At 45.8% G+C, this 15,041-nt stretch overlaps 1 protein-coding gene across 2 annotated transcripts in view; it reads right to left on the reverse strand.

Moving 5' to 3' along the window:
- The window catches only part of ERO1B (endoplasmic reticulum oxidoreductase 1 beta), a 61,013-nt gene extending 47,061 nt beyond the window's left edge, over positions 1-13,952 (reverse strand). Inside the window, exon 1 of one of the 2 annotated variants that reach the window (XM_024106489.3) lies at positions 13,611-13,952. In XM_024106489.3, the coding sequence (XP_023962257.1) occupies positions 13,611-13,712 (102 nt within the window). In that variant the 5' untranslated portion in view covers positions 13,713-13,952. The remainder of the gene's footprint in view (positions 1-13,610) is intronic. The other variant, XM_005291188.5, reaches the window with a different exon arrangement.
- Positions 13,953-15,041: the final 1,089 nt, after the last annotated feature.

A 15,041-nucleotide genomic window follows, 5' to 3' on the forward strand; every position in this document is an offset into this window, starting at 1 on the left:
AGTCCCAGGATCGCAAAAGAGCTCCAGCATGGACCGAACGGGAGGTACAGGATCTGCTCGCCATATGGGGAGATGAATCAGTGCTAGCTGAACTCTGTAGCAGTAAACGAAATGGCAAAATATTAAAAAAGGTCTCAAAGGCCATGAAGGACAGAGGCCATAAGAGGGACGCACAGCAGTGCCGCGTGAAAATTAAGGAGCTAAGGCAAGCCTACCACAAAGCCAGAGAGGCAAACGAAAGGTCCGGGGCAGAAACGCAAACATGCCACTTCTACGCGGAGCTGCATGCAATCCTAGGGGGTGCAGCCACCACTACCCCAACCGTGTGCTATGACTCCGTCAATGGAGAAACATGCAACAGGGAAGCGGGTTCGGGGTACGAGGAAGATGAGGATGAAGATAATGTAGATAGCTCACAGCAGCAAGGAAGCGGAGAAACCGGTTTCCCCAACAGCCAGGATATGTTTATCACCCTGGACCTGGAACTAGTAACCCCCGAACTCACCCAAAACGTGCTCCCAGACCCTGAGGGCACACAGGAGACCTCTGGTGAGTGTACCTTTGTAAATATTACACACGGTTTAAAAGCAAGCATGTTTAATGATTAATGATTAATTTGCCCTGGCAATCGCGGCCAGTACAGCTACTGGAAAAGTCTGTTAATGTGTATGGGGATGGAGCGGAAATCCTCCAGGGACATCTCCAGAAAGCTCTCCTTCATGTACTCCCAAAGCCTTTGCAAAAGGTTTCTGGGGAGGGCTGCCTTATCCTGTCTGCCATGGTAGGACACTTTACCACGCCAGGCCAGTAGCATGTAGTCTGGAATCATTGCATAACAAAGCATGGCAGCGTATGGTCCCGGTGTTTGCTGGCATGCAGACAACATCCATTCCTTATCTCTCTTTGTTATCCTCAGGAGAGTGATATCATTCACGGTCACCTGGTTGAAATGCGGTGATTTTATTAAGGGGACATCCAGAGGTGCCCGTTCCTGCTCGGCTGAACAGAAATGTTCCCTGCTGTTAGCCACGCGGTAGGGGGGAGGGGTGAAGTGATCATCCCAGAGAATTGGGTGTGGGAGGGGGGAGGGGGGTAGTTGGGTTTGTGCTGCATGTTAACCCGGAAATCACAGCCCCTCCTTTTACATTGCAAACCCATTTTAAATGGCCAACCCAAGGGGTGCTTGGTATGGGAAATGAGGGCGCTACTGTTTGAAACCATTCCCACATGTGAGGAAGGTTAAAAAAGCCAAAAGACTGTGGCTTACCATGGCTGCCTGCAAGCTGAAATCTGTTGCCTGGCACTGCGTGAGTGATCTCTCACACCAAACCGGCAGGCCCCCAATATAAGAGGAAAAATGTGACCTTGTAACGAAAGCACGTGCTGTGTAATGTGAACAGCAAAATTTAACGTGAAAGAGTGTACCCATTGTTCTCTAAAATGTGTCTTTTTTAACCACCCCTCCCTTCTCCTCCACCAGCTGCAAATGTTTCTCCTTCACAGAGGCTAGCGAAGATTAGAAGGAGAAAACGGTGGACTCGGGATGATATGTTCTCAGAGCTCCAGATGTCCTCCCACGCTGACAGAGCACAGCAGAATGCGTGGAGGCAGTCAGGGCCGGCTTTAGGCCGATTCAGCCGATTCGGCTGAATTGGGCCCCGCGCCAAGAGGGCCCCGCGCTGCAGCTCTCCACCCCGCCCCCAGCTCACTTCCCCCTCCTCCCCTCCCCTGCACGCCCCGCCCCCTCCCCTGCTTCCCGCGAATCAGAGATTCGCGGGAAGTCTGAGATGAAGCAGGGGCGGGCCAGCAGCACGAGGTAAGCTGGGAGGGGGGGGGCGGGAGAAGGACTCCGGGGAGGCGCGGCCCGTTCCCGCAGGCCCCAGCGGCTCTGGCCCGGCTTGGCTCCAGCCCGGCCCCCGGGGCTTGGCTCCGGCCCGGCCCCCGGGACCCGGCTCCGGCCCGGCCCCCGCGGCCCGGCTCCGGCCCGGCCCCCGCGGCTCGGCTCCGGCCCGGCCCCCGCGGCTCGGGTCCCCCCCTCCCGGCGCGGCTTCCGCGGCGCAGCTCGGATTCCCCCCCGGCGCAGCCCCCACGGTGCGGCTCGGGTCCCCCCGTCCCGCCCCGCGGCGCGGCTCGGATCCCCCCGTCCCCGTCCCCCCCGCGGCGCGGCTCGGGTCCCCCCGTTCCCGTCCCCCCCTCGCGGCGCGGCTCGGGTCCTGGGGGCGGGGCTTGCAGCAAGCCCCGCCCCCAGGAATCGGGCCCCGCTCTTGCTAAAGCCGGCCCTGGAGGCAGTCAATGTCAGACTACAGAAAAGCACAATATGAACGAGAGGAGAGGTGGCGGGCTGAAGATGATAGGTGGCGTCAGCTTGCAGACAAAAGGCAAGAGTCGATGCTCTGGCTGCTGGAGCATCAAACTGATATGCTCCAGCGTATGGTTGAGCTGCAGGAAAGGCAGCAGGAGCAGAGACCGCCGCTACCGCCCCTGTGTAACCAACAGCCCTCCTCCCCAAGTTTCATAGCCTCCTCACCCAGACACCCAAGAACACGGTGGGGGGGGCCTCCGGCCACCCAGTCACTCCACCCCAGATGATTGCCCGAGCATCAGAAGGCTGGCCTTCAATAAGAGTTAAAGTTTTAAACTGCAGTGTGTCCTTTTCCTTCCCTCCTCCCTCACCCATCCCGGGCTACCTTGGCAATTATCCCGCTAGTTGTGTGATGAATTAATAAAGAATGCATGAATGTGAAGTAACAATGACTTTATTGCCTCTGCAAGCGGTGCTCAAAGGGGGGGGGGGTTGGTTTACAGGGAAGCAGAGTGAACCGGGAGGGAGGGAGGGGGCGGAGGGTTCATCAAGAAGAAATAAACAGAAGATTCACACCGTAGCCTGGCCAGTCACAAAACTCGTTTTCAAAGCTTCTCTGATGCGCGCCGCGCCCTGCTGTGCTCTTCTAACCGCCCTGGTGTCTGGCTGCGCGTAATCAGCAGCCAGGCGATTTGCCTCAACCTCCCACTCCGCCATAAATGTCTCCCCCTTACTCTCACAGATATTGTATAGCGCACAGAAAGCAGCAATAACAATGGGGATATTCTTTTCGCTGAGGTCTGAGCGAGTCAGTAAGCTGCGCCAGCGCGCTTTCAAACATCCAAATGCACATTCCACCACCATTCGGCACTTGCTCAGCCTGTAGTTGAACAGGTCCTGACTACTGTCCAGGCTGCCTGTGTACAGCTTCATGAGCCATAGCATTAAGGGGTAGGCTGGGTCCCCAAGGATCACGATAGGCATTTCAACATCCCCAACGGTTATTTTCTGGTCCGGGAAGAAAGTCCCTTCCTCCAGCTTTCGAAACAGAGCAGAGTGCCTGAAGACGCGAGCATCATGTACCTTTCCTGACCATCTCACGTTGATGTTGGTGAAACGTCCCTTGTGATCCACCAGGGCTTGCAGCAGCATTGAAAAGTACCCCTTGCGGTTTATGTACTCGGTGGCTTGGTGCTCCAGTGCCAAGATAGGGATATGGGTTCCGTCTATCGCCCCACCACAGTTTGGGAATCCCATTGCAGCAAAGCCATCCACGTTTCCCAGAGTCACTACCCTTGATATCACCAGGTCTTTCATTGCCCTGGCAACTTGGATCACAGCAGCCCCCACAGTAGATTTGCCCACTCCAAATTGATTCCCGACCTACGGGTAGCTGTCTGGCGTTGCAAGCTTCCACAGGGCTATCGCCACTCGCTTCTCAACTGTGAGGGCTGCTCTCATCCTGGTATTCTGGCGCTTCAGGGCAGAGGAAAGCAAGTCACAAAATTCCATGAAAGTGCCCTTAGGCATGCGAAAGTTTCGCAGCCACTGGGAATCATCCCACACCTGCAACACGATGCGGTCCCACCAGTCTGTGCTTGTTTCCCGGGCCCAGAATCGGTGTTCCACGGCATGAACCTGCCCCAGTAACACCATGATTTGCACATTGCTGGGGCCTGTACTTTGTGAGAGGTCTATGTCCATGTCAATTTCCTCATCACTCTCGTCGTCGTGCTGCAATCGCCTCATCGGCTGGTCCTGGTTTTGCTTTGGCATGTCCTGGCTCTGCATATACTCCAGGACAATGCGCGTGGTGTTCATAGTGCTCATAATTGCCGTGGTGATCTGGTTCCATGATCCCAGTGCTATGGCGTCTGGTCTGAAAAAAGGCGCGAAACTATTGTCTGACAGAGGGAGGGAGGGGCGAGTGACGACATGGCGTACAGGTACAGGGAATTAAAATCAACAAAGGTGGCTGTGCATCAGGGAGAAACACAAACAACTGTCACACAGAATGGCCCCCCCAAAGATTGAATTCAAAACCCTGGGTTTAGCAAGCCGTTGATTTCATGGAGGGAGGGAGGGAGGGAGGGGGAAGCAAATGAATACAGAACAAATCTATTTTTTACATCTTAAGCTGACAGCCGACGGTGCAGCATGACTGATAGCCCTCGGCATCTTCTGGGTGCTAGGCAGAAAATACTGGGCACTTGGCAGAAAATAGTGTACTACAACTGATAGCCGCCATAACCATTGGGAAGGCAGCAGAATATGACTGGGGGACATACGGAGTTTCAGCCATCATCTGATCGAACCAGTCGTAATACACCATCTACTGCCAAAAGGCAAGGGGCTGCTGCTGTGTAGCAATGCAGCCCCACGTCTGCCAGCCCCACGTCTGCCAGCACCCAGATCGCCAATGAAGGCTACCAGTCATATTGCACCGTCTACTGCCAAAAGACAATTAGCTTCTGCTATGTAGCAATGCAGTACCGCGTCTGCCGGCACCCAGATGATATATGGTGACGGTGAGCTGAGCGGGCTCCATGCTTGGCGTAGTATGTTGTCTGCACAGGTAACCCAGGTAAAAAGGCGTGAATCAATTGTCTGCCGTTGCTCTGACAGAGGGGGAGGGGCCTGACGACATGTACCCAGAACCACCCGTGACACTGTTTTGCATCATTCAGGCATTGGGCTCTCAACCCAGTATTCCAATGGGTGGCGGAGACTGCGGGAGCTGTGGGATAGCTACCCATAGTGCAACACTCCGGAAGTCGACACTAGCCTCGGTACTGTGGACGCTGTCTGCCGACTTAATGCACTTAGAGCATTTTATGTGGGGACACACAATCGGCTGTATACAACCGATTTCTATAAAATCTGCTTCTATAAATTCGATCCAATTTCGTAGTTTAGACATACCCTTAGACATAGCCACAGAAGCATTGATAGTCTGGCCCTCAGTGAAAGCTATGCGAGCTTTTGGGAAAAGTGCTGTCTAGAAAGGGGCTTGAACCATTGGGCAAAGAAATTGTCTCCTGCCTTTTGATTCCTGCGATGTTCAAGAAAACAGGACTTTGTACATTCTTTGTAAATAAACAGGATAGTATCAAAAGGTATCTGGCTGTGTCATCAATTTCTCCTCAAACAAAACCATAGGACCCTGAATTTTGGCTAACCTCTAAACTCAAAGAGGGGTGACAATATCTTATCTTTACACTTGTTTAGAATAGAAAACTAATGTCTGATGCCATGGACTGGCATCAGTCCACCTCCAGGTGCAATACTATTCGAATGTAGCAACTATGGAGATTAATGCTATGGTCCTGCAATTTGTACTTCAATGGAGTCAGTCTCTATAGAACATGTTGCAGCCTGAAGGGCCTACATTTCCCAAACCAGGAGGATATATTATGTTAAAATATGATTTTCTGAGATGCATAGTACTGTCACAGAAATTGTTTACCAACTTATGCGACTGAACCCCTAATGTACATAAAAATCTTGCATTATCTTAAAATACTTCACTTTGAGTTTAAAATAAGTTCTGTTAACCCATTTCTAAAAGAGGAATAGTTACATTATACTTCCAACTCTTTAAAGTATTTTGATACTTATCTGCAGAATGTAGTAGGAAAAGTATTAGAATAATAGCCTGTTACATACATTACAGTTTTAATAATAATATAAGAGCAGCCATAGTGGGTCAGACTAATAGTCCATCTAGCCCAGTATCCTGTCTCTAACAACAGACGGCGTCAGATGCTTCAGAGGGAATGAACGGAACAGGGCAATTTTGAATGATCCCTCCCATGTTATCCAGTCCCAGCTTCCGGCATTTGAAGGTTTAGGGATGCCTGGAATATGCAGTTGCATCCCTGACCATCTTGAGTAATGGCTATGGATGGATCTATGCTTCATGAACTTATCTAATTCTTTTTTGAACCCAGTTATATTTTTGACCTTCACAATACCCCCCAGTTCACAGACTGACTCTGCATTGTGTGAAGAAGTATCTCCTGTTTGTTTTAAACCTGCTACCTATTAATTTCATCAGGTGACCCCTGGTTCTTGTGTTATGTGAAGGGGTAAACAACATCTCCTTTTCAATTCCTCCACACCATTCATGATGTTAATAGACCTATATGCCATCACCCCTTAATCATCTCTTTTCTAAGCTCAACAGTCCCAGACTCTCTCTTCACACGGAAGCTGTTCTATACTCCTAATCATTTCTGTTGCCCTTCTCTGTACTTTTTCCAATTCTAATGTATCTTTTTGGGTGACCAGAATTGCAAGCAGCATTCAAGGTGTCGGCATACTATGGATTTATATAACAGCAATATCTATTCCTTTCATAATGGCTCCTAACATTGTTAGCTTTTTTGACTTATGCTGCATGTTGAGAAGATGTATTCAGAGAACTAACCATGATGATTCCAAGATCTCTTTTTTGCGTGATAACTAATTTAGACCCCATCATATTGTATCGGCATTTATCAACACTGAATTTCATCTGCCATTTTGTTTCCCAGTCTCCCTGTTTTGCGAGATCACTTTGTAACTCTCCACAGTCTGCTTTGGACTTAACTATCTTGAGTAATTTGGTATCATCTGCAAATTTTGCTACTTCACTGTTTACCCCCTTGAATATGTGGAACAGCCCTGGTCCCAGATCCTTGGGGGACCCTACTACCTACCACTCTACACTGTGAAACCTGACCATTTATTCCTACCCTTTGATTCCTATCTTTTAACCAGTTACTGATCCATGAGAGAATCTACCCTCTTCTCTCATGACTGCTTACTTTGCTTAAGAGCCTTTAGTGTGGGACCTTGTCAAAGGCTTTCTGAAAGCTCAAGCACACTATATCCACTGATCACCCTTCTTCACATGCTTGTTGACTCCATCAAATAACTTTAGTAGATTGGTGAGGCATGATTTCCCTTTACAAAAGCTATGTTGACTCTTCTCCAACACATCATGTTTCTGCATCTGATAATTATGCTCTTTACTATAGTTCAAACAATTTCCCTGGTACTTAAGTTAGGCTTACCAGCCTGTCACTGCCAGCATCACCTCTGGAGTCTTTCTTAAAAATAAGCATTATATTTGCTACCCTCCAGTCATCTGGTACAGAGGCTTATTTAATGACACACATAGGATTTGATCCTGTAAATACTTATATGACTAATCCCACTGGTCGTTACTCAAGTAAGCCTAGCTACTCACATGAGTGTTTGCAGTATCAGTGCCTAAAATTACAATTTAAAACACAAAGCATTTTTAAATGCCTTTAATAAATTTAACCATACTTGTAGATCTTAGTCCATGGTCAGCTATAGAAATGGCAATAGAACAATGCTACACATTATTGTTTTTCATTAAAACCTACAGCTTGTGTTTTAGTCTTCCAAACACAAATTAAGAGTTATTCAGCAAGCAACAAAACACTAAAGATAAAAGATGGACCCTTCAGAAATTAGGAGAAAGATGACATCTGAGAAGTCCTGAGTCTAAAGATAAAACAATTTTTAAAAAAGAACTATCAAAAATATCAGTGTTTACAACATAGATAAGAAACAATACAAACTATCTCCAATTATCTGTTTTCAAAAGCGAGACAATGTTTTTATAAATAGCAAAAAACCTCTTTGCAAAGTGTATTTAAAATTAAACGCTGTTATAATTGTATTAAGATACTCTTTGAAGGTGTTTATATGGCCCATATTGTGCGTCAAGGCACAACACTGGAAGATGATAACCCTCGTTCATGATAAACCAGCAAAACAGATTAAGGGATTTCAAGCTACTCATTAAATGTACAGAGCGGTTCTACTAGTGTAGATTCCACACTCAGAGCTTTATCTTACTTCAAAGTACTCTATCATTCAGTAAATTAAATGTAACAGGTTTCTGCATCTTCTCTATTAGTGTTTGAATATTTGCATGGAAATAATTCTCTTTACTACATTGTCAGAAAAATAATTGCATTTAAAAAGATCCTGTGTTAAAACATTATTAGAACAAACAACATTAAAAACCTATTACTTTTCACTATTCACGCTGGGTTGTTGGGGTATTTTTTTGGGGAGGGAGGGGTTGCATTTCATTGATCTTGGACAATGAAACTAGACTGGTTAGTTCACTTGATAAGTATAGGGCCAAATGCTGCCCTGGCATGAGTTATCACACCTCCAGTGAGTTTAAAGGAGTTGCATCAATTTATGCCACAACTGAATTTGGTCCATAGCATTTTTCTGCTTCTTATACAGTACTTTTACTTCTGATACTGTAAGGAATTTTTGCCTTTGGAGGAAGTGATTTAGACACTTAATTGAAATTTAACTAACAATTTAATGAAAACATTTCTAGTGCTAATAGATATGTAAACCTTTTTTTTTTAAATAAGTCTATTTACAAAAATTACATCTACAACACCTCATTAAATATTCCACTTCTTACCTTAGAAAACACGGCAATGTTCAGTTTTATATATAAAACTGAGGAACATAAGGACCTAAGAACATAAGAATGGCCATACTGGGTCAGACCAAAGGTCCGTCCAGCCCAGTATCCTGTCTACCAACAGTGGCCAATGCCAGGTGCCCCAGAGGGAGTGAACCTAACAGGTAATGATCAAGTGATCTCTCTCCTGCCATCCATCTCCACCCTCTGACAAACAGAGGCTAGGGACACCATTCCTTACCCATCCTGGCTAATAGCCATTAATGGACTTAACCTCCATGAATTTATCCAGTTCTCTTTTAAACCCTGTTATAGTCCTAGCTTTCACAACCTCCTCAGGCAAGGACTTCCACAGGTTGACTGTGCGCTGTGTGAAGAAGAGCTTCCTTTTATTTGTTTTAAACCTGCTGCCCATTAATTTCATTTAGTGGCCCCTAGTTCTTATATTATGGGAACAAGTAAATAACTTTTCCTTATTCACTTTCTCCACACCAGTTATGATTTTATATACCTCTATCATATCTCCCCTTAGGAAGGAGAAGAATGAGAAACTTCTAGATAACATAACAAGGCACTTAAATTATTAATGTTGATATTATTTTTTCAGTTACAACTGTTATACACAATGCATACGTGTTATAGGAAGTGGAAAATAGACCAGCTAAATATAACCACAATGTATGCAATTCTCTCATCACTGTCTTACTAGCAACTATAAGATTCAAATTAATTACAAATTGAAAAATACTATTATATTACTTTTAATTTTATTTGTATAATATGGAACAAAAGTGACTACCCCACAATCTTGTTTCCAGGAAGTGTATTAAAATATTTTTAAAGTGTCTATTACATATGCCATGTAACCGGTAAACTTAATCCTCTAACTTGTTTTCCAATATAAGTCAACCTTTTATAAAAATTATGCTTAAACAAGATTTAAGTGCTAAGTTATATGCATTTAAAATATGGAATTTATAGAAACATCTAAATTAGTTATCTTGTGAAACATACAAGTTCTGCATAGAATACATGAATGCAGTAACACTGTTAGCACATTTATACAGACAACCTTAAAAGGTGTGCTATCAGGTGGTTGTATTTTAATTGCTTAAACATATTTCCTCATTAGAAAACCAACTGGGATACCTTGTTTTGCTCCTCACAGTTTTACCACTTTGCTGCATACGCAAAATGAGAGACAGAAAACTAGTAGTCAAAACACTGTAAAGAACCAGGGGGTAATAGATATCTAGAATTTGAACTGCAGTTGAAATTTTATTTCATGTTTAATATTTTATTACAAATATATAGGGCTGTCAAGCGATTAAAAAAATTAATCATGATTAATCACGCTGTTAAACAGTAATAGAATACCATTTGTTTAAATATTTGTGGATGTTTTCTACATTTTCAAATGTATTGATTTCAATTACAACACAGAATACAAAGTGTACAGAGCTCACTTTATATTTATTTTTATTACAAATATTTGCACTGTAAAAAACAAAAGAAATAGTATTTTTCAATTCACCTAATACAAGTACTGTAGTGCAATCTCTTTATCATGAAAGGTTCAACTATGAATGTAGCATTATGTACAAAAAGAACCCTGCATTCAAAAATAAAACAATGTAAAACTTTAGAGCCTACAAGTCCTACTTCTTGATCAGCCAATTGTTCAGACAAACAAGTTTGTTTACATTTTCAGGAGATAATGCTACCTGCTTCTTGTTTACAATGTCACCTGAAAGCGAGAACAGGCGTTCGCATGGCATTGTTGTAGCCGGCGACACAAGATATTTACATGCCAGATTAACTAAAGATTCATATGCCCCTTCATGCTTCAACCACCATTCCAGAGGACATGCGTCCATGCTGATGACGGGTTCTGCTCAATAACGATCCAAAGCAGTGCGGACCAACGCATGTTCATTTTCATCATCCGAGACAGATGCCACCAGGAGATGGCTGATTTTCTTTTTTGGTGATTTGGGTTCTGTAGTTTCCACATCAGAGTGTTGCTCTTATAAGACTTATGAAAGCATGTTCCACACTTTGTCCCTCTCAGATTTTAGAAGGCACTTCAGATTCTTAAATCTTGGGTTGAGTGCTGTAGCTGTCTTTAGAAATCTCACATTGGGGTCTTCTTATTTTGTCAAATTTGCAGTGAAAATGTTCCTAAAACGAACATGCGCAGGGTCATCATCAGAGACTGCTATAACATGAAACATATATGGCAGAATGCTGGTAAAACAGAGAGACATACAATTCTCTCCCAAGGACTTCAATCACAAATTTAATTAACGCATTATTTTTTTAACAAGCGTCATCAGCATGGAAGCATGTCCTCTGGAACAATGGCCGAAGCATGAAGAGGCATATGAATTTTTAGCGCTTCTGGCACGTAAATATCTTGCGACCCCAGCTACAACAGTGCCATGCAAATGCCTATTCTCACTTTCAGGTGACATTGTAATTAAGAAGTGGGCAGCATTATCTCCCATAAATGTAAACAAACTTGTTTCTCTTAGTGATTGGCTGAACGAGAAGGAGGACTGAGTGGACTTATAGGCTCTAAAGTTTTACATTGTTTCGTTTTTGAGTGCAGTTATATAACAAAAAACTACATTTGTAAGTTGCACTTTCATGATAAAGACATTGGACTACAATACTTGTATGAGGTGATTTGAAAAATATTATTTATTATTTTACAAAGCAAATATTTGTAATGCAAATAATATAAAGTGAGCACTGTACACTTTGTATTCTGTGTTGTAATTGAAATTATTATATTTGAAAATGTAGTAAACATCCAAAAATAAAAATTTCAATTGGTATTCTATAGTTTAACAGTGCAATTAATCGTGATTTTTAAAATCACAATTAATTTTTTTGAGTTAATCAAGAGTTAACTGTGATTAATCGACAGCCCTACAAATGTATAAACCTTGGTTTAAAAAAAACAATTGATAACCCTCCCAGTTTAAAGATTAAACATACAGCGAAACTTGCATTAAGGTTTGTTAATGACAGCATTAAGGACCACCAGCAAAAAACAAACACACAAAACAAAAAAACCCACCAACCCTGCTTTAAAGGCAATTTAATTTGGATATGGACGGATGTATCATTTAATGTATCCCATGAAATTTCCAACACATTTTCATAGATTCATGGAGTTTAATGTCAAAAGGAACCAGGAGATCATTTACTCTGACCTCCTGTATATCACAGGCCATTACATTTCACCCAGTTACTCCTGTATTGAGCCCACTAACTCTTTTTTCACTAAAGCATAAAACTTTCAGAAAGGCATCCAGTGTTAACTGTAATTTGAGGACATCAAGAAGAATTCACCACTTCTCTAGGTAGCTTGTTTCAACGGTTAATCATTCTCACTTAAAAACGTGCACCTTATTTTCACTTTGAATTTGTCCGGCTTGAGTGATTCGTTTCACTTAAATAAAAGGTAATCTATACTGGGCAAGCAGCAAAGAGTCCTGTGGCACCTTATAGACTAACAGACGTATAGGAGCATGAGCTTTCGTGGGTGAATACCCACTTCTTCGGATGCATGCAAGGACTCTTTGCTGCTTTTACAGATCCAGACTAACACGGCTACCCCTTTGATACTGGGCAAGTGATTATTGACAGTCCTTACTGTAGGGCAGGTTTCACAGTATGAAAACCTTTAACATGTAAATATATATTTAAAACAACCAAAAGAGACAACAAGAATCTGCTTGCTCTGCGTGGATGTCAATGATTCCATAGGTTTTCCCTAGTCTCTTTGGCCAAAGCTTCACCTGCCCTCCCACATCACAGCTGCTACCTTAGATATGGCTGTTTCTGATAAATAAAAGTAAAAGACTCTCCACTTCCATAGTATTTTTGGCATATGACGCTCTCAGTTTCCCAAAACAATTCAAAAAGAATGGTAAGAATTACTATCTCCATCTGTACAAGGGCTCTGTTAAGAGCTTAATTTATATGCACCATCACTAAAGAGCAGTCAAAGTAACAGGAGACTAGAGTTCTGTTCCGAGCTCTAACTTCCAGGTCCTTAAGTATTACCAATAGACCATACTATACCTCCCACAGACTTCCTAAAGAAGTCAGAGGTTTGCTTAAAAACGAATGGCATGATACAACCCATATCTTGTGAAGTTAGTCTCTAAGGTGCCACAAGTACTCCTGTTCTTCTTTTTGCGGATACAGACTAACACGGCTGTTACTCTGAAACCTGTCACTCTGGGATTGTTTAGAATGAAATGTGTACATATGTATATAGAGTACTGCTTCCTGAATTAAGCAACTCCTCTATTTAATGTCTGAATCTTTGTATAAAAATATTATATCCCAGAACAGAGAACTTCTCTGTGCATTCATCTTTTCAAAATTTCATAGAATACCCCAATTATACACCCCCTTGGCACGGTTACAAGTAAGCCACATTAAACATCTGCTCTGCTACTGCTAGCAAATGAAACCAAAATAGCTCCCCAATGAAACCTCAGCGCATCTCACTCAGCAAGAGGCAGCGGAAAGAGATATAAAGTAGATAATGCTTGGTCCTGCAAACTGCTGACAACCTGCAGTCCCCCTCTTCGGATCAGCAGAAGCAGAGGGCAGCCAGCAGCACCAAACGCAGAGTCCACGAAGCTCTTGGGATCCCTCAGGACAGAAAACGCTGCACACATGTGAGCCGTTATCCAGCGGCGGACTGGCCGAAGGAGGAAAGCCCGGAACTCCAGTCCTCCTCCTCCAGGGTCCGTCCCCCCAGCCCCCGACACAGGCAGCAGCCGCCGACCCCTCCCGCCGGGCCCCATCTCTCACCTGGGCCTCCACCGGACTCCAGATGCTGCCCAGCAGCAGGAGACTCACCGCCAGCCCCGTCCCCGCCGCTGTTCTTCGGGCGGCTCCGCGGGCGCTGCTCATGCTGCTCCCCCCTCGCCCCGCCACCCCGGGGGGCCCTCGCCCCGCTCCGCCGCGCGGCCAAGGGCTCGGCACCGGGCAGGGGATGGACTCGGGTGCACAGGGACCGGCTGACGCTGTCGGCGCTGCCTCTGCCGGGCACCTGTCAGGAGAGGGCGCCGCGCTCACCTCCGCCCGCCTCAGCCACGCTCCCGTGTGCGCTGCGCCGGCCCGGCCCCCAGCCGCCAACGGCCGCCGGCCGCGCAAAGCACTCTGGGAATTGGAGTCCAACCGGCCGCACTTCCCAGTCCGGTTTGGGGGCTGGGACTACAGGAGGCGGGGCCCCAGCGGCGGCCAATCAGAGATAACCACGCGCACCTCCAAAACAAGAGGCGGTGACTTAGTACCTGTCAGTGGGAGGGAGAGGAAGGCAGGGCTAGGGCTTCCCAGAGCCTCGTGTCCCCCTCCCCCTGCGCAAGGGGCTAGGGAGCGTCCGAGAAAACCTTCTGTGACGTCATCTGCACAGCTGGCTGGCCTCTAGTTCGTGCCTTGCGTGGCCTCTGTGCTCTGCGCCCGGCGCACACATCTGGGGGGCAAGCGCGTCACTGGCTGATTCCCACGTCGCAGTCAGTGGGGTTCCTTCGTGCAGCTCCACAGGGAAATACTCATTTATTTTAAAGGTAGAAAATGTGATGGTAACCCCCCAAAATCAGTGGGGAGCTTAGGCAAACCTGGTGCCTGAAACCAGTTATAATTCCTAATTCACTGCTGCTGGGGTTTGGGCCGTTATTGCAAAATATAGGATTGTTTTTAAATAAAAATAGCCATATTTTGACAATTGCAGGAGGCCACTATGGTGATGGCAACACCATCTTGTACTGAGACCATGGCATGGGTCTGAGGACCCCTGAGTTCTTTGTCCTTTCCTGAAAGTGATTTGTTCCGTGACCTGAGACACTTCATTTAATCCTTCTCTGTCTCTGCCATCTGCAACATGGTTACACTAGCGTTACCATACGTCCGGTTTTTCCCAGACATGTCCTGCTTTTCGGCAATCAAACCCCCGTCCAGGGGGAATTGCCGAAAAGCCAAACATGTCCTGGAAAATGCCGGCCGGGCACTTCCCCTCCCGTGGCTGCTCTGCTCCGCTCCTCCCCTCTCAGACTTTAAGAGCCGAGCTGCCCGAGCCAGCGCTACCGGCTTCGGGCAGCCCCCCCTGCCTCCGGACCCCGAGCCGCCGGAGCAGCTCAGCTGGAGCCTGGGAAGGGAAGTGCCTGGCCTGTGGCTCGGGGTCCGGAGGCAGGAGGGGCTGCCCGAAGCCGGTAGCGCTCGGGCAGCTCGGCTCTGTTTCAG

The sequence above is a fragment of the Chrysemys picta genome, chromosome 3 (assembly GCF_011386835.1).
Source record: "Chrysemys picta bellii isolate R12L10 chromosome 3, ASM1138683v2, whole genome shotgun sequence".
Lineage (NCBI taxonomy): Eukaryota > Metazoa > Chordata > Testudines > Emydidae > Chrysemys > Chrysemys picta.